Here is a 27,527-nt window from a genome sequence, read left to right on the forward strand (position 1 = left end):
TCATACTATGTTAACACTAAATATGGATTACCTTTAATTATGCCCTACTTGCAATTTAATTATGATATTCACTACCCTGATGGGTATTTGTCTGTTTCTTAAACTTTTAATGAATATTAAATGGATTCAAATTAAAATGGAATATCTAAATAAATGTTCAATATTTTGAATCATTATGGCTAATAATGGTTAATGTTAATTAAAACTGTTAAAGGTGTTAAAAATAATAATTTACCTGAGTTTTAATGCAATCCCAGTCTACCACACAGTTAAAAGGGCTGAGCAATCTGCAGACCAGCCAACACAATACTTTTGTTGTTGAGGACCACTTCAGTCTGAGAGTTTCTTTTCCAATATTCTAAATATTCATTAATTTGGAAAGTGGGAGAGTTCCCAGTCATCACAATAAGCAGTTGTTCTATTCAGACCACAACTAATGGATCGAGTATCTTTCTTTGAGAGGTTTTTCATCTATCTCTGTGAATAAGCACTGTGTCACACACCACAATCCCATACAAATTTCCTCTGTACTTAATCAGTGCATGCCAGCAAGTTGATGCCATGGTAAACAGCAGCCTACTTTCTTTATCCCAAACTTTGTAGAGCAGTTAATCAAATTGTCTGGACTGTCCTTTCAATTATAAAGTCATGTAAAAAAGAATGCACATCCTGTTTGAATTTTATGGTTTTACATATCAGGACATAATAAAAACGATTTGGTTCTTAGTATGTCTTAGATTCAAGTAAATACAACCTTAGATAGACAATTAATGACATAATACTTATTATTTATTTTACAAAGATAATCGCAAAATTTAGAAGCTATGTGTGAAAAACTTGTAGAACCACCTATAGAAACAATAACTTTAAGTAATCATGTTCTATATCAGTAGTGGACAGAATGAAGTAAAAGTAATTTGTTACTGTACTTAAGTAGCTTTCTCACATTATAGCCATAATAAGTAATAGTAATTTAGATTCTAAAGAAAATTTGAAAGCAAATACTTTTGCACTTTTACTCTAGTGAAAGTTTAAAGGGAGCTCTTGCACTGTTACTGGAGAAATATTGGATAAATTTTTTATCTCTACTTTAACTCAACTACATGGTTTGTGTACTTTGTCCACCACTGTGTTATATGACTTCATCAATCTCTAATATCACTGTGGAGGAATATTGGCCAGTTCATTGAGTTTGCGGGCATTTGTTTATGAACAGCTCTCTTCGGTTGAGCTGAGGTCTGGACTATAACTAGGCCATTGAAACACCTTCATTCTGTTCTTTTTCATTGTTGTAGATTTGCTGGTTTGCATCATTTAGCTGTCAGTCAGATGGCCTCACATATGAATCTAGAATACTTTGGTACACAGAATTCATGACCGACTCAATAAGTACTTGCAGCTTCAAATCAAGCCCAAATCATCACCCCTCCAACACTGTGCATGATAGTTTGTATGAGGTGTTTTGCTAATATGCCATGTTTGTTTTTTGCCAATTCTGGCAAAATTATGTCCAAAGGACATTGTTCCATAAGTCTTGTGATTTGTTCAGATACAACCTTGCAAACTTAGTCTGTGCTGCAATGTTTTTATTAGAGTGAAAAGGCTTTTACTTCCAAACTTATAGTTTATAGTTATAAACTATAATTTTTCAGTGTTTTTCTAATTGTACTGTCATGAACTATTACCAATTGACAAGCATTTAGGGTGTACTTAGTTTTTTTACACAGGGTTTCTCTATTTTTTTTTCTCTATTATAAATTATACTAATATTGACTTTTGCATTTAATAACAGAATAGTTCAAACAAGGAAACATTCAATCAAGGAAACATTACACAATTCTTGAGAGTTTAAAAAACCTACTTCCTAAAAATTAATAAAGCAATTACTAAAACACAAACAGGGCAAAAAATCCTAGAGTTATTCTGTAATAAATACCGATTACAGTTTTTCTCAGTCGTTTTGGAGCATTTTTCAGATCAGAAATGAAATTCTCAAAACTACTTGTTCAACCGTCACATCATTTAGTCATTTGTGCTCATCATACGAACATTTCTTGTTGCTTTGATCAAATTGCGAATGCTTTTGTACATCATTTAATCGATTGTGTACAAGTGTCTGTTGTTTCCTACATTATCAGTTGTTTATGTCATGTTGATCAAGATGTATTATACTAGTTTCACCTAAATGGTCTTAACCCCCAAAACATTTAGGCACCAGTTCATTGCATTCGCCAGGGGGTAGAGACTGATTAAAAAATACTAGTAAAAAAAAAATAAAAAAAGTGTAAATCCTGTCCAGTCTCTTACAATCAATATCCCACATACAGTAATGTGTAAATTTGTTCATTCATAGTTGCCAATTCAGCCTTGTGCATTTTCAATACTTGTAATCCAAAACATTGTTTACATCAGGAAATACTAAAATAAAGCATTTTCATATCGAAAAAATGACTAAACATTTGGACTATCTTGTTCATAAACAATGATAAAAGGACTTGTTATTTTGATGGTAATATGTTATTGACACAAATACTTGCGTTTGAGTGAAGTACTAAGAATTTTGCGCAAAAAACAGGCTTTTGCAAGAAATCCAATGTATTGTGCTGTTTGTTCACATTGTTTTGAGAATGCACTTACTGATTTGCAAATCTTAAGGATGATTCGAGAAATGCTCCAAAGCAACTGAGAAAAACTGTAATACCTAAAATGGTCCTTCATTGAGTTTCTATTTGTTTTCTCACTTCTCATACGAAGACGCAGCTCAAGTTCGCTGCGATCATACCGGCCTTAACGCTGTATTTACTTGTGTGGAAAAGGCCCGGGATTCGGTATATTGATTAACTGTACACTGGAGCTGAATGGTCCGCCTCTCGTGACATCACCAAGAATATACCAAGGCTTTCAGTGAGATTATTTAAGGGATTTAAGCGACCCTAAAATTTCAAACACTGCGGGAATATCACCTAAAAAAGGATTACATTTTTTTTGCTTCTTACTGAAGCTTCTAAGACGGGAAGCCCAAAGAAACAGCACCCTACACACCTGAGCTGTCTTAACCTAAGGTTTGTCTAATCCATTCACTTTAGCAGCAGAGATCATTTATATCACAATATGTGTTCTCTTCTTCTTCTCTGTGTCTACTGGGGGATTACGAGCATATTTCGAACAAGTCGGTAGTAATTGATGTGTCTGGTAATGACGATTCTCCTGTAATATCTAATCCCGATGTTATTTCAAATATTACAGTTTAATTATAAATTTACTTTGCGGTATATTTCTTTAAGATTTTCAACGTGACTATGTTGTTAAATTAATTTGATCTGATACACTGCAATGTAATAAGAGCTTGTGTGAATAATCTCTTGCTGTTTTTGTCTCTGCAGATGTCTTCGGTAATTATGTCAGTTAGGTTTGCATTTCTTCATGTCTTAGGTAGGCTAAGTATTGATTATAATTATTATGATTGTGTTTATAATACAAAATACTTTGTATCAGTGTTATTCAAGTAATGTCTTGTGTAACGTCTTTTTGTAACTGTGTTTATACTGTTATTTCTATGCATGCTGATATATAATTATTTGTGTGTACTTTTTAAGATTTTTTATTTTATTTTATGTGGTACATTTTTATTTATTTGTCACAGGCATTCTGTGTCTGACCCCAATCACCTTCGGAGTTGACTTAGGTGAAATCTTTGTATGATCATTAATTGTTTAAAATCCAAATTGAATATATATATATATATATATATATATATATAAACAATACAACACATCTATCATGACTTAATTCCGTGTATTTTAATTGTGGTTTTTACATGAAACATGCAACATGCTTCGGTGTTTGTTCTTTAGTTGCGGTGCCTATTGGATGCGGCACGCGCGCGGCGGACTTGACGGACTCTCCGGACCCGCGCGCGCTGCTGCTCTGTCCCGCGAACTGCACGTTGTGGAAACTGTCAGTGTTTGGCTCTGTGATTTACGCCTCCATCTCAAGTATCTGTGGTGCCGCTCTGCACAGGTATCCACATTTAAGTGTATTAAACGATTAAATCAAATAAAACATTTAAATGGATACATAGTTGGACTCATAATTTACATTGGGTCTATCCTATATATATATATGAACTCTATTAGCATATGTAAACAATTTGTACACTCAAAAATATCGATTTTATAAAAAAAAAAAAAAAAAAAAAAATCCTTTATTATATGGAAACGTGTGGTTATTGTTGCATGATTCGCATGTGGACAACAGGTGATATTTGCTTTAAATACAATAAACAAACCCAACATAAGGAAACAACACTTACGGTACAATTTTTTATATTCTTCCTAGGGGAAAATCAATTTTTCACGAACCCTCAAGGTCGTGCAGTAACTTGTCGATGGTCCAACTTTACCCACTTAGCAAACACACTATATCAGTGCCTTTTTTAACCATACGTGGGAATCCAAACTGTTTAACTGTTTTGTAGTCATTTCGGTTTTAGTTTATCATAAAAACAGGTAAAAATTTATCATTTGAAAACGCAACCATCACTCTGAATGTTACAGTGGGATTATAGGTTCCTCGGGAGGAGCTGTGGAGATTCAGAAACTGGCCGGCAGGAGTCACTATCTCAGCACTTACGCACACGGCATCCAGACCCAGTCGCTGTCAAGCTGGAGTGCATCATTCACTGTAGCCAGTAGGTCACGATATTTTCGCTCTACATATTTTCGCTATCTGCTCTCTGAACGCGCCCTAAAAAAAACAGCACTCTTTTTTTAATACATGTATTGAAAACAGGACAAGCTTGTTAATATTGGATCATATTAGTTGTCAAATAAAATTACAGTATATCTTAAATCAACTTATTCAGCCTATTTTTAAACTTCATTACAAAATCAGAACATCCTACAAAAAGTTTCCTTTTTCCACTTTTATAGAACATTTTCTTTATTTAAGATTTTCTTTTTTTTATATTTATTTCTTAAACAAAGGCACTTTCAGAACATTATGTAACCAGTTATTTTTTTGCCACTTGTTATAAAAAAGTTTTATATATTTTCCCCTTCACTTTATTACTTTATAACCAAAAGCAACTTTAAACTTTATTTGTATTGTTTATCAGTTACATTTCTAATGTTTTTTCTGTCTAGTTATTGTTCTGTTCATCCATCTATCTATAGCATTAGTCTCCAGTTTCCCTTGGCAAAAATCCTTACAAATTCATCCATGTCCAAATTGTTATGGATTTCTTATGGGCCAAGATCTCTAAATTCAATGGTCGAGTGCGGTACCAGGAAGGATTAGATGAGCGGTATACATTACTGAAAGCAGCTAATATTGGCTGGAATGGCGTGCCATTATTGAAATCGCTAACCTCCTGAAATGGGGCTGAAACAGTGTGGAGATGGGTCTGCTTTGGGGCACTTGTTGAGGACTGAGGAGGAGCAGGGCTTGTGGAGGGTACATTTTAAATAGCCGTCGCCTCTGATGTGCCAACAGCAGCATCGAATGTGTTGGCAAGACGCAAAATTGGGTGTGCTAAGCCCACCCCTGCCGCCGACCCTAATTGAAACCATGTTTAAAACTTAGATTATGACATTATGAACCACAGTTTCCCAGGCCTGGTCCTGGAGCACCTGGCACAGTGCACAATTAAGCAAGAATAACCATATTTATAAGCAATTTAAGAATATTTTCCAAATTAACCTCTTTGTGTCTTATATGCACTATGATATGCACTATGATTTTGATTTTCAATCTAAGAAAATTGGGATATTCTCAAACGCTATCTTCTCAATTAAAAAATAGCACCTTCAGGCACAGTTTCATATTATTGTAGTGTCCATATACATATACATATGGAAATTATTTAAACATTTGACCAAGTGGAAGGATCACTGTCCCACACGTTTTAAAGACGGTCAGAATAGTTTATTTCTTTACTTTTTACTCTCAGGAGCAGTTGCCTTTCCTATGGAAGTGTCTAGTCAAACCATCACTGCTGACATTCCAGCATCTGGAGTAGGTAGGTGTTCAATTTTGTTCAATGTAGTGTGTGTGTGTATGTGTGTGTGTGTGTGTGTGTGTGTATATACATATATGCATGTCACACCTAACTAAACACTTTTTTTTATTTTCTTGCAGCAAAGAAAGCTGCCAAAAAAAGCCAGAAGAAACCTCAAGCAGCAGAAAATAGAGGTGCATTTGCATATTGCCAAACAAAGTCCAAATACCAGTTCTAAGCGAGTAATTTGTCCTTTTTTTAATGATTTATGCTTAAGCTATTCTATACTGCCTTGTTCCAGATTGTCTTGTAGATATAGCTCTGATTCTGGACAGCAGCTATCATATAGGACATCGGCGTTTCAACCTACAGAAGAACTTAATTGGTAGACTAGCCGCAATGCTGAAGGTAGGACCAGATGGACCACATGTGGGAGTGGTGCAAGCCAGGTCTGTATCAGGTCTTTCTGTTTTGTTTGGAATAAACCTCTTTAACAAATATTAAAAGCTTCACATTTTTTCACTTTTATATTTTCAGTGAGACACCAAGAATTGAGTTCTACCTGGGCAACTATAGCATGCCCAAAGATGTGATTTTTGCCCTCAAAGAGGTTGCTTATGGTGGGGGAAACACTAATACAGGTACAGTTTTACTTTGAACACATGATGTAATGCCTTGTCATATGAACAGACATTTTAATCAAACCTTATGATTCCATCAAACATGTCTTTGCTCCACAATTTGATACCCTGTGCAGGCAAAGCGATACTCCATACAGTAAGACATTTTTTCAATCCTGACTTTGGAATGCGAAGAGGTCTTCCACGGATCATTGTAGCATTTGTTGATGGATGGCCCTCAGACAACCTTGAGGATGCAGCAGTAATGGCTAGAGAATCTGGAATTAACTTGTTTATAGTGAATGTAGCCAAACCTATCCCAGAAGAGATGGGACTGGTAAGGGATCAAGACTTTATGAAGAAGGTAGGTTTCTCATGGACAAACAACATATTCTTTTGGAAGAAAATAGTGTAAAAGATAGTTATTGAGTAATAAATATTGCCTTACAGGCAGGATGTAAAGACAATGGATTTTTCTCAATGACCATTCCAAGTTGGTTCAGCACAAGTAAGTTTGTGAAGCCTCTGGCTCAGAAGCTCTGCTCTGTTGACCAGTTACTCTGCAGCAAGACATGCTACAACTCTGTTAATCTGGGCTTCCTGATTGATGGATCCAGCAGTGTGGGAGATGCAAACTTCAAAATAGTTCTTAGTTTCCTAAGCTCTATTTCACGCAACTTTGACATTTCTGACATTGGCTCACGTATTGGAGCTGTGCAGTTCACTTATGACCAGAGATTGGAGTTTGGCTTCAGTGATTATACAAAAAAAGATGAAGCCTTGAAAGCCCTCCAGAACATCCCATACCTAAGTGGTGGTACTGCCACTGGAGATGCCATTACTTATTGTATGGAGCATTTATTCCAGCCCCGTACCATGGGTACAGGCAAGAAGTTCCTAATCATTGTTACAGATGGCCAGTCCTATGATGATGTTAGAGGGCCAGCTATAGCTGCTCAAAGGCAAGGTAAATAAAAAAAAAATCCTTCTATAAAATCAGGTTGTTTGACAGTAAAATTAAGTAGATTATCATTTCCAAATACAAATTGAAGACAAATTATAGAACTGTCCTGAGATGACTGTGTTAACCACTAAACCCTTTCCTGTTACAGGGATCACAGTGTTTACTGTGGGTGTAGCTTGGGCTCCAATGGAAGACCTGAGAGCCATGGCATCTGAGCCCAAAGAGACACACACATTCTTTACTCGCGAGTTCAGTGGCCTTGAGCAGTTTGAGCAGCCCATTGTCCGGGCAATCTGCAGGGATTTTACAGAGTTCAATTAGTGGGGGAAAAAGTTATGGATAAGTGGAAACAAAAAAAAGAAAGCAATAGAGAGAAAGTTGGTTGAAAAGAAATAAAAAATACAATGTTTTGGTTTAGCTTTTCCTAGGGGTCATTTCCTCACCTATCAGAGCAGAAATAATTGTATACTTTTTTCCTTTTCCTTTATTATATTGGTTTGCCTTAAAAAGAGTCTGCATGGTTGGTGCGTTAGAAGTGAGATTGAACAAAGGGCTCACTTACTTATGTTGAGACTGTGTAACTTTATATTAGACTCATATAGCAGATATTATTACCAGAAACACATTCTGATTTCCGGTGTTTCCGTAGACAAAAATAGGCGAGAAAAAAAAATAAAAAATACTGCGTCTATCACCGACAACTCGAGAGAGATCAAATGTCCACACCTATGATTAAAAACAGCAGGTTTGACAAGTCTTCCCTCTTGTGCTTGTCGATGGAACTATAGAATACCTGAGAGAAGTTCCAAATTAAAAGGCCAAACCATAACATCGCCTATGGTATATCACACCATGCACATAAACAAGCACTGTAATGCAGTTTTTTGCTCAGTTACATTTTCATAATAATTTTAGATAATCGTCATTTTAATAATTTTTTCCTCATTGTTGTTCAAAATTTGCTCATCAATTTTGAGTGATAGATTTGAATTATACATACTAACATGTTCTGGTCAGACAAATACTTTGTTTCCAAAATTATGCTTAATGCACAATTATGCTCTTAACATGTCTTTCTTATATACATATAAATATGCATGCTTATGTGCCTTGCAAACTGAGAAGCAACAGCAGAGTGATTGTACATTTCTGTTTAATTTATTTCTTTCTTCTCAATAAAGGACAAGGTATTTTTACAAGGTAGTGAATTGTGCATTTGTTTAAATGTATGGAGTCAGTTAATTCAAAGATTATTTCTTCACCAGTCCATGTGGTTACAAAAAACTTAAATCTAAATCAATAAAGATGCGCAATTAGTATAATGCTGGTCATTATCCGACAGAGAAAATAGACAAATTAGTGAGAGGTAAAACAGGTTCAATATACAGGTACACCATTTAATATTTATTATAGACATTTTATATACATGACTTATCAACAGATGAAGTTTGCTATGTGGTACAGTCTTTAAAATCTGCTAATTCATAAACTGTAAATCAAAAACCTCACAAAACTCTAAACCGATAAGAAACTTTTTGGGAAAACTAGAAAAAATACTTTATTGTATCAATCATGCATTAGACAAACAAAAAATCTTTAGTTACAACATAAACTGTAAGTTTAAAAATAAAATGGCTTATAAGATAAATTGTATGGACAGAATAACAACAGTTGTTTCATTTAATGCTAGTTATCCAGATCACTTAACTTAAAAATGTAATAAAGATAAATTTAAACTTTATCTTTAACCTAGGATGAAAATGTATTTTTAATGAGCAACACATCTTTTTGGCTTGCCCTTCAATTGTCTTCTAAACAGCCAAACATTACAAATATTCAAAACTTTTAGAAAAGAGGCTAAGACTATCCCAAAACGGTGAAATAAATAAGTGTTCAGTTGCCTAATCTGTGATAAATAAACTCAGTTACATTAAGATGTACAAAATCATCACATAGTGATAGGACACTGCTGTTTACATGTAGATATCTAAAGAGCTGTGAGGAAGTGTGCTTCTACTGCTCCATGGTGCAGTCAAATAGTTATCTTTACTGGAAAGGGCAAGATGTGTCGAAACCTTCCTGCAATGTATGATGGATTGAAATTGAGAGTTTGAATAGGAAAGCACGCTTATTTCTATTTAAAAAAATGTCATCTGCTACCCAGAATCTTCAATTATATAAAAAAGGCTTATAAAAACTATACTCATTTTTTACACAAAATTGTCAAAGCTAATGCAAAAGCAACCGGGTTGAATCATGTCTTTCTTTCCTTTAATTTATATATAACGCAACATCCAGAGGGCAACTCATGCATCTAATGCTGTAGGAGAGATTAATTCCTGTTGCAGCATTCTTGCCTTTTTGTGGTCATTGGTGATCTCTGATGAATAACATCAATGTTTACTTAAACACATAAAATTACCTAATTTATAGCCAATTCAAAAAAAAGAAGAGAGAGAAACACTGATGCAAATCCAGCTCTGACTTACAGTTAGTTACAGTTAACCATTTTTTGTTCAACTCCTAGTTTTAATGGGGTACAACATAAAAATTAATCGGGCACTTCACCAAAGCTTCACTAAACCAACAGTCCACCTCTCAAACCCTGGCATGTTTATGCAGGCGGAATAAAAGGCTCAACATTAGCATTGTTGCAATGGCAGTGAAGCAGACAGATCTTTCTCTCGCTAACTTTGAGGCCGATTTTGCCCTAAATATTTTGACTCGAAACTTATACAAATACTTTAGCCAAAGCATCAGCCCCAGCACTCCCTATAAATGCCTTAGAAGGGTGGAAGGCAACGTCGTATATGGACTCATCAGATTTTTTGCGGTGAGAGGTCACTTCCTGAACACATGTTTTGCTGTCCAGGTTCCACAGCCGAATTGAACAGTCATGACCTGTGCAGGATAATAAACAGTTATTCTCCATATTATCAAATGATTTAAAATGCCCTCTTTAATATCAGACTTTGACAAAAGCAATCATTAGATAGATTAGATAAGAAAGAGATACATTTTTTTGCACACTTTAATGTTCCAGATCAACAAACTAATTTAAATATTAGTAAAAGATAAGTGAACACAACATGCAGTTTTTAAATGAAGGTTTTTATTATTGAGGGAAAACAAAATCCAAAACTACATGGCCCTGTGTAAAAAAGTGTTTGCCCCCTAAACCTAATAACTGGTTTGGCCACCCTTAGCAGCACCAACTGCAACCAAGCGTTTGTGATAACTTGCAATGAGTCTGTTACAGCGATGTGGAGGAATTTTGATCACTCATCTATGCAGCATTGTTGTAATTCAGCCATATTGGAGGGTTTTCGAGCATAAACCGCCTTTTTATGGTCATGCCACAGCATCTCAATAGGATTCAGGTCAGGACTTTGACTAGGCCACTCCAAAGTCTTCATTTTGTTTTTCTTCAGCCATTCAGAGGTGGACTTGCTGGTGTGTTTTGGATCATTGTCCTGTTGCAATACCCAAGTTCGCTTCAGCTTGAGGTCACGAACAGATGGCCGGACATTCTCCTTCAGTATTTTTTGGTAAACAGCAGAATTCATGGTTCCATTTATGACAGCAGGTCTTCCAGGTCCTGAAGCAGCAAAACAGCCCCAGACCATCACACTACCACCACCATCTTTTACTGTTGATATGATGCTCTTTTTTTTAAATACGGTGTTACTTTTATGCCAGACGTAATGGCACCTTTCAAAAAGTCCACAGAGTATTTTTCCAAAAGTCTTGGGGATCATCAAGATGTTTTCTGCCAAAAATGAGATGAGCCTTTATGTTCTTTGTGCTCAGCAGTGGTTTTCGTCTTGGAACTCTGCCTTGCAGAGCATTTTTGCCCAGTCTCATTCTTATGGTGGAGTCATGAACACTGACCTTAACTGAGGCAAGTGAGGCCCTGCAGTTCTTTAGTGTTGTTGTGGGGTCTTTTGTGACCTCTTGGATGAGTGGTCACTGTGCTCAGCTGGTCACTCCTGGGAAGGTTCTCCACTGTTCCATGTTTTTGCCATTCGTGAATGATGGCTCTCACTGTGGTTTACTGGAGTCCCAAAGCTTAAGAAATGGCTTTAGAACTTTTTCCACACTGATAGATCTCCATTACTTTCTTTCTAATTTGTTTCTGAATTACTTTGGATCCCGGCATGATGTCTAGCTTTTGAGGATGTTTTGGTCTACTTCACTTTGTCAGGCAGGTCCTATTCTTGATTGCGAACAGGTGTGGCAGTAATCAGGCCTGGGTGTGGTTGGAGAAATTGAACTCAGGTGTGATAATCCACCGTATTAACAGGGGGGCAAACACTTTTTTTTTTTTTTTTTTTTTTTTTAGACAGGCTCATGTAGTTCTGGATTTTGTTTTCCCTCAATAATAAAAACCTTCATTTAAAAACTGCATGTTGTGTTCACTTGTGTTATCTTTTACTAATATTATAATTAGTTTGATGATCTGAAACGTTAAAGTGTGACAAACATGCAAAAAATAAAAATAAATCAGAAAGGGGGCAAACACTTTCACACCACGGTAGGTAGGTAGGTGGGTAGACAGACAGACAGATAACTTCATATACATTACTTAATTTCCACCTAAAACCAATACCTACAGTGTGTCTTTAAACATTCATTGCAAACTAAACAAAATAAATATATATAAATAACAAGCACTGTCAAATATTTAGTCTCATTTTAGTGCCTTCCCTGGTCACCTGCTCTGAGAGAGATTAGTTCTCTTATCTAACATCTCTAGCACTTTAGCTAGTCTCTCATCTGATGAGCTACTTTCAGCTAAATAACTCACGAATAAATATGGCTGGATACAACAGATAACTACTACAGACACTGAGCTGTCGTTTGGTGTGCTGGAACAACATCCATTAGACGATACCTGGTTAAGGTATGGCACAATAAATTACATCAACCTAACCAGCAGCACTTACTTCCTGACATTAGGTAGATGCCATTAGGATCCACTGCCAGACTGGTAACAGCATCCAAGTGAGCCACCATTGCATGGATAACTTTACCTAAATAGCAAAAGCAAAGTAAAAGACAAGTCTGAAATAAAAATGAAATCTTTTTACATTTTAATAAGATCAGAAAAAATAAGATCTTGGCAAGAACACTTGTACTTGGGGGGGGAAACACCTACCTGATTTATTGTCATAGAATTTGATATGTCGGTCCTCATGAGCTGTAATCGTGACTGGCAGTGTGGGATGACTCACAACTTTATTAATGTGGTTCCCAAAAGGTATTGCTGAAAAAATAGAAAAATATATATTTTATTTAATACTGCTATGCATCACTATAACTAATACATTGAATCCATGCCACAATTCAAAGCTCTTTTGAGAGCAAACATTCCTTTGAGATTCTGGTCCATGTCAGCATGATTGCATCACCACTTCAGCAGACATTTCAGATGTACTCTTATGCTGCAAGTCTCTCACTCTAACTTCCAGTTTTCCTAGATTCAGAGCCAGAGACTGAAAAAAACCTGATGTACTCTGTCAAAACAATGTCATGATAATGAAATAAGCCAAGAAGATAAAAAAAATAGTGGCCATGACATGCACAATAAAAGAAAATGCTTTATGTGATGTCATTTAATTAAAGGGCCCATCACCAGAAGACCATGTAGGGTTCCACATAGATGGGTGTAATGAATCTTGATTTCTGCTGAGGCACACAGATGGTAGGGACAAATTTTGGAACCAACATGTCAACAAGGACCAGAATCTCAAAGAAATTTGAGAAGAATCCAGAAAGAACTGTAGTTGGTTTTAAAACAAAGAGAGATCCTGCCCAATATTACTCCATACTTGTAGATATAGGTCAAGAGCTTCAGGTAATGCTAACATCAAACACCAAATAAATTTTCCTCTGAACTCAACGATTTTTCACTAAAAATACTGACACGATTTCTGATTCGGATGTTTCAAAATCTAAATTCTTCATCGATCCCATAGGGAAATAGTTTGATTGCAGGTGCTCACAGTGAAAAGTCGAAGTAAAAAAATGAAATATGTAGCAGCATTAAATGGAATTTATAGTAGCAGTGAAAAACAGATTTAACTACAATAAAAGTTATAAACGTTATTGCACATGTAACTAATTATTATTGCAATTCAGATTATTGCACATTATTGCCCAAAGTATCAACAATATAAGTATGGCATAAAAATATATAAATATAACTATTATTTACATCGTATTTTGTGGAGCAGCTGTGTAACACAGAGGGAGGAGTTTTATAATTTGATGGTCGAAGGGAGAAATTATCTCCTGTGGTGCATTGCTGTTGTTTGAGTGTCACTGAACATACTCCTCAACCTGACCAGTGTTTTATGTAGAGGATGGGTGAAGTTATCCAAGATGGAATGTACTTTTCACAGCATTCTCCTTTTAGACACTATCGTCAGAGATTCCAGCTTCTCGCCAACAACATTGCTGGCCTTGCAGATTAGTTTGTTGAGACTGTTTGTGCCTGCCACACTCAGCCTTCCTCCACAGCATGCCACAGCACAGTGGAGATCACTGGCCACAACAGTGTCATAAAACATACTCAGCATTGATTGTTTATTGGCTATGTAAACTCCTAGGTATTTATAGTCCTCTACTATCTCCACACCAACACCATGAATGAAGACAGGAGTTGCAGGTGCCTTCTTTCTCAGGTCCACAATCAGCTCCTCTGTCTTGGCTAACTCTCCACTATTGTCTTGTACTCCTTCTCATCACAGTCACCGATACATTGAGTCAGAGTCATCTAAGAGCTTCTGAAAATGGCAAGACTCTGTCTGGTAATTAAAGTCTGTGGCGTAGACATTGAAGTGGAAATGAGATGAGGCCCTTTGTGGCCCTATTCTTGATCACCTTTTCTGACACACAGTGTTATAAATGCACATACTGAGATCTTCCAGTTAAGTAGTCAACTATCCAAGACACAAGGAGGGCATCAAAATGCATTGCTGTCAGCTTCTCACCCAGACGGCCAATGTACCTTGGACTATATTAGCAATGGGTCTGTTTCTTTAACCAATCAGATTTCAAATCCGCCTCACAGGGCAGCTGGCCCAGAATAGCGTCAGCATTTTTCCATCCTCTGATTGGTTGGTCAGAGCAAAACTGTTACAGCCAAGTTCGACTGGCAAAACATGTCTGTAGAGCTCTGCACACATTAATACATCTGAGTTAGACTTTTTTACGCCCACAATGTCTGACTGAGGAAGAGAAATTGATTCGGTCTCGGCCATACTTAAAAAGATATTTTCAAGAAAGGCTAGGCATCGTGAGGAGAGGTCAGCCAACCCTGAAGCAACCACCTAGCTAGCTTGTCTCAGCCCAGGAAATGGTTTGTTCGCCACTTCCAGACCAGTGACTATAAGCCGTACCACTGGCTTACAGCCTCTGAGGAGCAGTGCAAATTATGTGAGTATGCATTATGAGTATGCATCTCTGGTGAGTAGGTTGTATTTTATTTAAATTTATGTTTTTGTCATGTTATTAGACAAATATTGATTCTGAACTGCTCCAGATGATGTACTGTAGGTGGCACAGTTGCCGCTGTAGTGTAAAGGTTTCTCTCTCTCTGTAATGCCATGCGTTGGTTTATTGCGTTTTTGTATAGTTCATTGTATATTGATAGTTTCTATAATTGCGACATGATATTGGTGGTATTAGGAAGTGGATTAAGTCGGGTAAGTACCCACTGAAGGCCCAGGTACCAAATGCATGGCCCGCCACATACATACATATACAGGTATATATAGCCCAAAAGTAAAAACGTATAAGCGGTAGATCAAGTTGGAACGCTGCCAGGATGTACGCATCTTCCGCCTTGTGAGATGCCTTACCATCGACAGCGGTCAACAGAGTTCAGTTGTCAATAGAGTTCATCGATTTAGATTTCTGTGATATTGGCGTTTTAAAGCCCAGTTTTAACTCGTGTCGATCATTTATATTGCTGTCATTTGACATGGAAACCCTCCACTCGTGAACCAGCGCTCATCCACTTGCGAACTGTATATATTATATTACACATTCATACACAAACACAAACATTAGATGCAGATAAACAGAATGTTCTTACTGCTCTCTTTCTGTGCTGGGCACTCTATAACAGGCTGCAATGTCTCCAAATCATAGATGAGAACTTTGCCTGTATTGTACGAGGCCACAATATATGCTGGATCACAACCACTGAAATCCACAGATGTAGGAATGCCATGCTCTGAAAAACACAAAAACACTTTAGGACACAATAACAAAATCTGTTTCAGCAGTTTGTTTAATTAATCACATATAATTAATACAATAATATATACACTTGCAATCAGAAATATTCAACCCCTAAAGAGTTTTAAGGATTTATAAATACAAACTGATTCAAAGTGCAGGATTCTGCTTTGGATGGCTTCTTAATGAGTTTAGTGATGCATAAAATTAACACAGAAAATGTATGTAGTAGTATTTGTGTGTAACAGTATATTTTGTTAAGATCGCCATGTCACAATTATTCGACCCCTATATAATGTTGTTTTTAAAGCTTTCTGACAGTTTTTATGGCCTAAAGTGGAGCTGAAACATCATTAAGCCTTTGGGAACTCTATAACAATCCTTCATTTGCTTCAGCTGTGATGCATATATAAACCCCGACCATGAAGGTGTTCAAGGTGAGTTGCAATCATAAGAAAGACAAAGGAGCTTCCACAAAAGCTGAGAGAGGAGATTATTTCAACACATCTGAAGGGCCTTGGGTATAAGTAGATTTCCAAAAGATTTAACATTCCAAGAGACACCATTGGGAGCATTATAAGGAAGTTTAAAACTTATGGAACAGCTGCAAACCTGCCTGGCCGTGGAAGAAAGCTCACAATTTCATCAAGGGCCCTTAGCAACTTAGTCAGGACAGCTGAGAAACCCCCCCCGTGTGACTGCAAGACAGCTACAGGATGACATGATGAAGGCTGGTACAAGTGCATCAGTGGCAACTATAAGACGTGCACTGAATAATCAAGAACTTCATGGCCGGACCCCAAGACGCACTCCACTCTTGACCTCAAGGAACATCAGTAGTCGACTAGAATAAGCCAGAAGGAATTTGGATAAAACTACAGAGTTCTGGGAGACAGTTCTATGGACTGATGAAACTAAACTGGAACTTTTTGGACATATGGACCAGCGGTATGTCTGGCGTGCAAAAGGTCAGGCTTATGACCAGAAGAATACTATCCCCACGGTCAAGCACGGAGGTGGGGTTTTTTTCTGCGGCAGGAACTGGCAATCTTGATAGTGTACCTGGCATCATGGATTACCAGAAATACCAGGTCATTTTGAAGAAGAACGTGATACCTTCTGTTGACAAATTAAACCTTGGTGATCATTGGATCTTCCAGCAGGACAATGATCCCAAGCACACCTCCAAATCAACCAAAGCTTGGTTGGGGAAAAGATGCTGGAGTGTCCTGGAGTGTCCTTCTCAGTCACCAGATTTAAATCCAACTGAAAATCTTTGGTGGGATTTGAAGAAGGCAGTTGCAGCACGGAAGCTGTCAAACATTACTGAGTTAGAGGCTTTTGCACGTGAAGAATGGGCAAAGATTCCAATCGAGAGGTGTAAGAAGCTTGTCAGCACTTATCGAAAACGCTTGATAGAAGTTATAAAAACTAAAGGGTGCTCCACAAGGTACTGAAGCTGGGGGATGAATAATACTGCACATGCTCATGTGTTACAAGACTTACAGTTTTCATTTGAACTTCAAAGTTAAGTTAACTTCTGTTGTCAAAATAACTCAAATATGTATAAATAAATATTGTTTATTTCACAAGTTTTTTTTTCCATTTATTTTCATTATCTTTTATCAACATCACTGTATTGTATATTGAGGTGAGAGGGTTGAATATTTCTGATTGCGAGTATAGTTTTAAATAGCAGGTAGATATTTGTTTTGCCTAGATTTTTTAGTTAGCTGACAACTGATGTAAGATTTGTTTAGTTATGGTCCACTATTGTAATGAACCACTTGATAAGCTACAGAGCATTTTTGAATGATTTTTTAATTTTTTTTTAGGTGGTCTGTGGTATTTTTGAGTCTCACAGATACAGTGCATCTGGAAAGTATTTACAGCGCTTCACTTTTTCCATCTTTTGTTATGTTACAGCTAGGGCTGCAACAACTAATCGATAATAATCGATAATTCAATTAATTGTCAACGAATGCTGTTATGAATTAGTTGGGCTGCTCAAGTTATAGGTTGGTGTGGCGGTAAGAAAACACATCCGGCTGGGAAAATAGCAGACAGTACAGGGTCAACCAACAGCAGAAAAAGGTGTGCGCCCCAAGTCATCCAAGGCATGGGAGCATTTCATATTAAACGCAACAAAGAAAACTGTACCTGGAAGTTATGCAAAGCAGGATTCAATGATTGTATATTTATGCATTTATCATTTAATTATTATACTAAATTAAATTATATATTCTAGATGCTTATTAAAACAATGTATTATATTTAGATTTTTTTAAGCATGGCTGTCAACTTGCCATCTGCGAAATACAATACAAAAACTTTCTTTCGGCTTCTCCCCGGCGGGGTGCGTGCCGAATCCTAACCACTAGACCACAATACAAATGTTGACAAATTGCTTCACCTTTCATACTTAAATGCTGTTTGTTTTTTTTTTTTTGTTGTTTTTTTTACAGAATCAGTAAATTTGTTCAAAGGAGAAATCCCCCATTCCCCTTCTTAACAAGCAGCTGCTATAATCTTTAAAATGTCTAAATTAAAAGAATAAAATTTTAAATTAAAAGAGATTAAAGTTAATCTCAATATTTGTTTTTTTTTATTTTTTTTAAGTACACTTTAAATAAATACATAAATACCTTGAAATACCCGATTCAAGGTATTTATGTATAAAAGTGTACTTAAAAAAGATTATTAGGGTTTTATATATTTATAATAGGCAAAACATCTAATAACAAATGTTAATTAAAAAAAAAACATTTTATCTGATTAATCGATTATCAATATAATTGTTATTTGCAGCGATAGCAACATCCTTATTCTAAAATGGATGGACATATTTTTTTTTCCTTAAAATTCAAAAAGAAGTTTGTTTTAAATCTTTGCAAATGTATTAAAAATAAAAACTTCACATGTACATAAATATTCACAGCCTTTGCTCAATACTTTGTTGAAGCACCTTTGGCACCAATTACAGCCTCAAGTCTTTTTGAGTATCATGCTACAAGCTTAGCACACCTATCTTTGGCAGTTTCTCCTATTAATTTTTGCAAAACCTCTCAAGCTTAATCAGGTTGTATTGGGAGCATCGGTACTCAGCCATTTTTAGATCCCTCCAGAGATGTTCAATTGGGTTCAAGTCTGGGCACTGGCTGGGCAACTCAAGGACATTCAGAGTCATCCCCTAGACATTCCTTTTTTATCTTGGCTGTGTGCTTAGAGTCATTGTCCTGTTGGAAGATGAACTGTCGCCCCAGTCTGAGGTCCAGAGCAGGTTTTCATCAAGGATGTCTCTGTATGTTGCTGCATTCATCTTTCCCTCAATCCTGACTAGTCTCCCAGTTCTTGACACTGATAAACATCACAGCGAAATGCTGCCACCACCATGCTTCACTGTGGAAATGGTATTAGCTAGGTAATGAGCGGTGCCTGGTTTCCTGCAGACATGACGCTTGGCATTTAGGCCAAAGAGTTAAATCTTTGTTTCTCATGGTCTGAGAGTCCTTCAGGTGCCTTTTGGTAACTCTAGGCAGGCTTTCATGCGTCTTTTAATTCCGTCTGGCCACTCTAACGTACAGGTCTGATTGGAGGTGTGCTGCAGAGATGGTTGTTATTCTGGAAAGATCTCTCTCAATAGAGAAACGGAATGTCATCTGGAGTGTCATCTGGAATGTCATCTGGAGAACTTTCAGAGTGACCATCAGGCTCTTGGTCACCTCCCGGACTAAGGCCTTTCAGTTTGGCAGGGCAGCCTGCTCTAGGAAGAGTCTTGGTGGTTCCAATTTTCTTCAATTTAAGGATGATGGTCACTATGCTCATTGGGACCTTCAATGCTGCAAAAAATGTTCTGTACCCTTTCCAAGATATGTGCCTCGATACAATCTTGTCTCGGAGGTCTACAGACAATTCCTTGGACTTCATGGCTTGGTTTGTGCTCTGACATGCACTGTCAACTGCAGGACCTTATATAGACAGGTGTGTGCCTTTCCAAATCATGTCCAATCAACCAAATTTACCACAGGTGGACTCCAATCAAGTTGTAGAAACATCTCAATAATGATCAGTAGAAACAGGATGCACCTGAGCTCAACTTTGAGTGTCATAGCAAAGGCTGTGAATACTTGTGTAGGTTATTATTATTTTTTTTTTTATAAATTTGCTAAGATTTCTTTCACATTGTCATTATAGGGTATTGCTTGTAGAATTTTGAAAAAATATATATATTTTTTCAATTTTGGAATAAGGGTGTAACATAAAATGTAGAAAAAGGGAAGCGCTGTGAAAACTTTCTAGATGCATTGTATTCTTAGCAGAGATAACCAATGTTCATTGATATAAGGGAACTTAAGGCCTTAATGTTTTTTTTTTATTCTCTACACAAAATAGGAACATTTGTTTGAACCAAAGAAAGCATAACATTTGCCTGGCAGCATGAGATTTAAGAATAAAATCAATCAAGTTAGAATGTCAGCAATTTTCTATTTATATTTGTACATGCATATTGTGTGCCCACAGGATCAAAAACCTAACCATAATACAGCCAAGCATTTAGCTTCCCTGTGACTTCATACATCATACTGAACAGAAAAATTGGTTAAGAAATTTTGAGGAGTCAGTAGATGGCCACAGTCCTACCTCTCTCTGAGTTAAAGGTGTAAATGCAAGGCAACTTCTCCTGAGGGTTCCACAACTTGATGGTTCCATCGGCAGAACAGGACAGCAGTCGATTCTTAATTCCGCTGTAAGCCAGTCCCCAAACAGCATCCTTGTGGCCCAGTAAGGACCCAGCCAAAACACTAGGATCTGGAAAAAAAAAAAACATAACAGGATGCTTCAGAGCTCCTGACCAGTACAAATCTGTACACTATGCATTAAAGTCAAACTAGACTACACTGCCAAAATGTAAGCAACCAATCTACCAATCAAAACATCACAGACAAAAGTGCTTGCTAAACTCCTCCATCACCCTAAAATTGTACTGGAAATTGCTTAGCTTTCAAGACATTCTAACCAATTCAATGCATTCAGCTTTGTGGCAACAGTTTGCTAAAGAGAGTGTTGGTAAGTCGTTCACATAGTTTATACCAGGGGTCACCAACCTTTTTGGAATTGAGAGCTCCCGTAATTTCCAGACTATTAAGCGCACCCAAATATAAGCCACACCCAATGAATTTTACAAAGATTTTTATTTTGAACATAAATAAGCCGCACCAGTCTATAAGCCGCAGGTCTTAGTAATGAACTTTACACAGGCTTTAATGAAAGACAGTGTGTGTTACACGGCTTGTACCTAAACAGTAGCCTACCAAGAAAATCATTGTTCACTGACTTCCTCCTTCCTTTCACAACAATTTCTCTCGGGAGTATATATTTTGGCGTCGTCGTGCGTTTAAAAATCACCATCGGTGGAAGCTTTTCTCCCGATGCCGTGCAGCTCAGAACACAGGTGAAGTGTGTTTTTTCATGCCCGGTTGTTTTCAGCGTGATAAATGATTCGCCTTTCCTGTTGACAGTCTGAGTGAGAGGCAGGTCAAACGTCAGAGGAACCTCATCCATATTTATGATGTGGCCCGATTTAGTGGAAGCGCGATTTAATATAAAGAGTTTCATTAGTTCACCTTAACCCGCTCGGCATTTTCATTGGTCTAATGTTATGGGGCAGTTTTTTGGCTTTAAGCTTGTGAAACCGGGAAAAATCCATAAATTAGCCGCTTCATTGTTTAAGCCGCGGGGTTCAAAGTGTGGGAAAAAAGTAGCGGTTTATAGTCCGGAAAATACGGTACTTCTTGGGTACTGATTAATGTAAAGGGCTACTAGTTTGATACCTTTGATAATTTGCTCAATTTACCTTTAATTATATGTTATTAATAATGAATGAAATTCATCTATGTGAAGACACTGATCATGTTAATGATTTCTCAAAATAATGATCAACAATGATTTAACAAAGTAGGAAACAAATATCAATATGCAAAACTTTATTTCTAAAAATCTCTGCAAGTATTTACATTTTGAAATGATTCACTAAAACATTTTCACTAGCCACTAACAATTTTTTAACAAATCATGCACTACGTTGCATCATGTTTGTACGGATTATCAATTATGTAACATACAACAATTAACTCTGATTTTCTGAAATTATCACCAAATCTACAGCATTTTTAACAAAATTAAATTTTTAACAAATTACATTTTTAACAAAATCTTACATTTTACATTTGATTTTTCAATAATTGAATTAATCAACTTTGCCATGGCACTGCCATGTTGCCACTGAGAACATCTGGTATCAGTTTGTGCATCAGAGAGGCGTGTTCTGTGTTTGTTCTTGATGAAGTTCATGTCAAAAAAGATAGATAGGTTGAAACAAAAAGATAGGTTGAAACAAACAGGCTGGCAACCTTCATAGCTGCTGTGCATACACTACTGTACTTTTCTGTGTCAACAAGTAACCAAAAGTTTGGTGAGGACTGATCGGCTTTGAGGTGGATGTCATTTTGCAATGTTACAATTTCGATTTTCACTTGTCCAGCATCCAAGCTGAACGTTGCACTTAGTTGCTCAGCAATGCATGTTGTGTCCACGTTCATGAAAGGATTGGAAATGAATGATGCACATGGCTCAGAGGCTGATCAAGGTCACAAAACCTGTTCTCAAACTCTTGCCCAAGTCTGTTTATGACTTGAGAGTACTTTTCTGCATCTTTGTCAAAGGTCTCAGACGCATCAGCACCATCTGCACAGAGGGAAAGTGCAGCACCTTTTTTCTCTGTAAATGCACAGAGAATGTTCAGCTGGGCTCTAAATGTATTTAAAGCACTTATGTCAGCAACTCATGTTTTACCTTGCAGCTCACAGTTCAAATGGTTCAGTTTCCCAGTAATGTCCGTTTAAAATGCAAGGTCATGTGTCCACTCAGTGTCACCTTTGCACATAACACCTGCTGGTGAAAGATGCAGTGGTAATGCATGAAGTTTGGGAACCCTGGGTCACCTTTACAGTGAGCAATGAATCCTGTATGTCGCCGATCATAACAGGAGCCCCGTCGGTAGTCACTAATACCAGCTTTTCCAACGGCACTTTTTTCTCCGCGAAAAACTCCTTCACCACGTTATAGAGGTCAACTCCCCTTGTAGTTATCTTTAGGGGCAGAAGTGTCAGAAGTTCTTCTTTTGTGGAGAAACACCATCCGGATAAAGACCATCAGCTGCGCTATACTGCTGCTGTACACGGACTCTTCATACTGGATGCTGAACCACCTGCACTTTGCCAGATCCCAGTCCAGCTGAACGGCCAAGTTCCCAGACATAGCTGACACTCTTCTAACCATTGTAGTTGCCTCCAGTTGGACATCGAAGAGAGTGGAGATTACATCTGTTCCATATTTCTTGTCTTTAAAGCACAGTTTTTGCAATTATCATCATTGCTTCTTTGAAAACCTCCCCTTCTGAAAATGCTTTCTTTTTCTTAATCAAGAAATGTGTAGCTCTAAATGAGGCTTCGGTTGCTTTTTGGGAGGTTTTCACCGGTCTCCTGAAAAAAGACTGCTGTTTGCACAAACCTGCCTTTAACTCGCGGGCTTTTTCCGCTCGTAGTGCGCTGCCCGGCGGGTAGTTATCATGGTAGCTTGCGTGAGACGTTCTGAAATATCTTTCAACATTGTGCCGCTTTGCCGTCGCCACAGTCGCAGTAAATGAGACACACGCAGGAATCTTTCACAGTGGAAAAAATAACTATTCCTTCCATTCACTGCGAAAATTATGTTTGTTTTTTTTCTTTTTTTCTGCCATGTTTTTGGGGTTAAAAAATCTCCTCACCTACACTGCGCTCCCCTATCTGCAACCGTTGCTGTGGAGACCAGCTAGCTCTAATCTAATATGAAACTTTTTTTTATTTTTTTTTTATTTTTTAAATTCACACCAATGCAAGTGTGATTTAAAAAAGAATAGCATAAAAAATGTATGCAGCTCACTGGTAAGTGGCGCTATGGTGAGCTATTTTTAAAAAAGGCCTGCGGGCGACTCGTGGTCCTTGCGGGCGAACTGGTGCACCGTGTTGGTGACCCCTGGTTTATACTTTTGACCATGCAGTGCAAATTTTGTAAGAACAATCCAAGAGAATTTGGCTTAAACAAACACCCATGAAAGATATTTAATAATAATAATAATAATAATAATAAAAAAAAAATAGCTACACAAAAAATGTACATATCCTTACCATATGTGTCATAAGGGTCTATGTTAGAGCTGGGGATATTCCACCACTGTATTGTTGAGTCAATACCACCACTGAAGCACTGCTCCCCATTTGCAGTAACAGCCAATGACAGCACAGGCCCACTTTAAAATCATGAGAGAGACAAATATAAAAACTGCCTACTTTTTACATGAAAAAATATCAACTATGATGAGCTGACTGAGAATTATATTTTTGCTAGCTGCTCTTGGCTTTTACATTGTAGTAGTATTAAAAATGAACAAGATCACTTACACATGTGCTCTAAATGTGTATATGGGCTCCACATCAAAAGAGGCACTTCTACACAAAAAAGAAAATTGGTAGAAATGTGTTAAGCACACTGCAAAGATTTTATTTTACAGTTTACTATAATAAAGTCAGACCTAAAAGGGAAAAGATTAAAATTCCCTACATCTTAATCTATACCATTCCACAGCCTAATTATAAAAGTACTTGCTTTTTTGCAGGAACTGTCTTCTGGAGGTTCCAAAGTTTGAGAGTGTGGTCTTCAGAAACAGTGACCAACACAGGTTCTACAGGATGAAAGGCTAAAGCACGCACGCCATCAAAGTGGCTGCGAAGAGTATACTTTGGATTCCATGTCTTCCTGAATGCATCCTTATTGGCTGGAAGCTGAAAATAGAAGAGTATAGGTAGGATGCATTTTAATATCTGTTAAAAATATAAAGGAAATGTCAATGGCATTAACAAAATAGAAAGTAAAACAGAAGAGAAATCCAAATAAAATAAATATTTGCAAATATATATCCTGCAAAACAGCATCAATTCTTCTAGTTACACTTGTACACAATTATTAAAGGAACTCAGCAGGTAGGTTGTTTCAAACATCATGGAGAACCAACCACAGAGTTTCGGTGAATGTAGGCTGCCCCAAGTCCTTTTGTCTCTTCATGTAATCCCATTGATATTTGATGATGTTGAGATCAGAGCTCTATGGGGGCCAAACACTCGCTTTCAGGACTTTTTGTTTTTTGGGTAGCTTCCGTTACTGAAACGGTTGAGAAGGTTCACCATCATTAAGAGAATGGCCGAGGCGAATCACTGACGCCACTATTTCTTGGTGAAATATATTGTGCTGTGGTATGCTGAGGAAAGCTCTCTCTCACTCTCCCTCTCTCTTTTAAAGGGCTTTTTTAATTTTTATTATTTATTTATTTTTTAAATGTGCTTTATGTGCCTTTTTTTCTGTCTGCATAGAGGCATTTGTAAACTACAGTGAAAAAAATAACTCGCAAATTTTCAAATCTTTTTACATCATGTGTCTTTTGCACCTAATTATAGAGAGAATCTATAACAGTATTGATAAGTACCAGTATCGTTAAGCAGTATTGGTATCAGCCCCTTTATTAATAAAATGTATACAGTACCCATCCCTAATCGCTGTGCTCAGTCATGTGACATGAAACCTCACCTTGGTTGCAGCGTTTGGCTGTTCCTTATTCTGTTTTCACCCTCCTTTCACAGTTATAGTTAAAGATTGTGTTTCAACCTACATATGGCATTTATCATAAGCACCTGCTTGGTATAATTGGTTAACCATACACAAGACTCTGATACTACAAAAATCTCTGACTTTGTGCAAGTGTCCAAAGTGCGCAAGTGTCAGAATTCATGTTTTGAAAGGTTAGTCACACCAAACATTGATTTTATCTAGAATTTTCTCCCGTTCACGCACTCTGCGTTTCGTAAAATGATTAAAACACAAAACAACAAATAAAATAATTATTACTTAAGAGTTTCTTCACCCCTGCCTAAAACATTGCACAACACTGTATTATTATATATTACAGAAATAACTATATACTAAATACTTCATTCTTTTTGTATTTTTTTTTTATATTATATATATTATTTATTATGAAGATTTGTTATATACGATTCTTATTATTATTATTAGTCATTAAGACACCCGACTACTTTTCTGACACTAATCAATTCATAGAGCAAAAATCTAAATAATAAAAAAAAAATTCAGCTGATTATTTAGGAGATGCTATACTATATGAATGCACTTTTTGTGGAGAATGTTAGACAGCTAAAGCTTGGTCAATTTGGGGCAGAGAGACTGATAAATCATAAAGAACATGACTACTAATATCTGCTAAAAGTGGATTACTAACATTTTAACATTATATATATACAGTGGGTACGGAAAGTATTCAGACCCCCTTAAATTTTTCACTCTTTGTTATATTGCAGCCATTTGCTAAAATCATTTAAGTTCATTCTTCTTCCTCATGAATGTACACACAGCTCCCCATATTGACAGAAAAACACAGAATTGTTGACATTGTTGCAGATTTATTAAAAAAGAAAAACTGAAATATCACATGGTCCTAAGTATTCAGACCCTTTGCTGTGACACTCATATATTTAACTCAGGTGCTTTCCATTTCTTCTGATCATCCTTGAGATGGTTCTACACCTTCATTTGAGTCCAGCTGTGTTTGATTATACTGATTGGACTTGATTAGGAAAGCCACACACCTGTCTATATAAGACCTTCCAGATCACAATGCATGTCAGAGCAAATAAGAATCATGAGGTCAAAGGAACTGCCTGAAGAGCTCAGAGACAGAATTGTGGCAAGGCACAGATCTGGCCAAGGTTACAAAAAGATTTGTGCTGCACTTAAGTTTCCTTAGAGCACAGTGGCCTCCATAATCCTCAAATGGAAGACGTTTGGGACGACCAGAACCCTTCCTAGAGCTGGCCGTCCGGCCAAACTGAGCTATCGGGGGAGAAGAGCCTTGGTGAGAGAGGTAAAGAAGAACCCAAAGATCACTGTGGCTGAGCTCCAGAGATGCAGTCAGGAGATGGGAGAAAGTTGTAGAAAGTCAACCATCACTGCAGCCCTCCACCAGTCGGGGCTTTATGGCAGAGTGGCCCGACGGAAGCCTCTCCTCAGTGCAAGACACATGAAAGCCCGCATGGAGTTTGCTAAAAAACACCTGAAGGACTCCAAGATGGTGAGAAATAAAATTCTCTGGTCTAATGAGACCAAAATAGAACTTTTTGGCCTTAATTCTAAGCGGTATGTGTGGAGAAAACGAGGCACTGCTCATCACCTGTCCAATACAGTCCCAACAGTGAAGCATGGTGGTGGCAGCATCATGCTGTGGGGGTGTTTTTCAGCTGCAGGGACAGGACGACTGGTTGCAATCGAGGGAAAGATGAATGCGGCCAAGTACAGGGATATCCTGGACAAAAACCTTCTCCAGAGTGCTCTGGACCTCAGACTGGGCCGAAGGTTTACCTTCCAACAAGACAATAACCCTAAGCACACAGCTAAAATAACGAAGGAGTGGCTTCACAACAACTCCGTGACTGTTCTTGAATGGCCCAGCCAGAGCCCTGACTTAAACCCAATTGAGCATCTCTGGAGAGACCAAAAAATGGCTGTCCACCAACGTTTACCATCCAACCTGACA

General features: G+C 37.3%; 2 protein-coding genes across 10 annotated transcripts in view; one reads left to right on the forward strand and one right to left on the reverse strand.

The window, feature by feature from the left end:
* The first annotated feature begins 2,744 nt into the window (after positions 1 to 2,744).
* coch (coagulation factor C homolog, cochlin (Limulus polyphemus)) lies at positions 2,745 to 8,781 on the forward strand. Its single transcript, XM_083550700.1, has 12 exons — positions 2,745 to 3,062; positions 3,384 to 3,432; positions 3,644 to 3,685; positions 3,855 to 4,020; positions 4,557 to 4,690; positions 5,951 to 6,019; positions 6,139 to 6,192; positions 6,300 to 6,447; positions 6,536 to 6,639; positions 6,756 to 6,982; positions 7,069 to 7,585; positions 7,731 to 8,781. Exons 2-12 carry the CDS (start codon positions 3,384 to 3,386, stop codon positions 7,901 to 7,903), a joined length of 1,683 nt encoding a protein of 560 aa, XP_083406826.1. The 5' UTR covers positions 2,745 to 3,062; the 3' UTR covers positions 7,904 to 8,781.
* Positions 8,782 to 8,958: 177 nt separating this feature from the next.
* Positions 8,959 to 27,527, reverse strand: part of strn3 (striatin, calmodulin binding protein 3) — a 39,516-nt gene continuing 20,947 nt past the window's right edge. For all 9 annotated transcript variants that reach the window (XM_083550683.1, XM_083550684.1, XM_083550681.1 and 6 more), the window contains 8 exons: positions 24,533 to 24,708; positions 24,328 to 24,375; positions 24,055 to 24,176; positions 20,471 to 20,638; positions 15,684 to 15,824; positions 12,741 to 12,848; positions 12,529 to 12,615; positions 8,959 to 10,483 (listed from right to left, as the gene is read on the reverse strand). In XM_083550683.1, coding sequence (XP_083406809.1) covers positions 10,314 to 10,483; positions 12,529 to 12,615; positions 12,741 to 12,848; positions 15,684 to 15,824; positions 20,471 to 20,638; positions 24,055 to 24,176; positions 24,328 to 24,375; positions 24,533 to 24,708 — 1,020 coding nt within the window. In that variant the 3' untranslated portion in view covers positions 8,959 to 10,313. The remainder of the gene's footprint in view (positions 10,484 to 12,528; positions 12,616 to 12,740; positions 12,849 to 15,683; positions 15,825 to 20,470; positions 20,639 to 24,054; positions 24,177 to 24,327; positions 24,376 to 24,532; positions 24,709 to 27,527) is intronic.

This window comes from Silurus aristotelis, assembly GCF_946808225.1.
Source record: "Silurus aristotelis genome assembly, chromosome: 9".
Lineage (NCBI taxonomy): Eukaryota > Metazoa > Chordata > Actinopteri > Siluriformes > Siluridae > Silurus > Silurus aristotelis.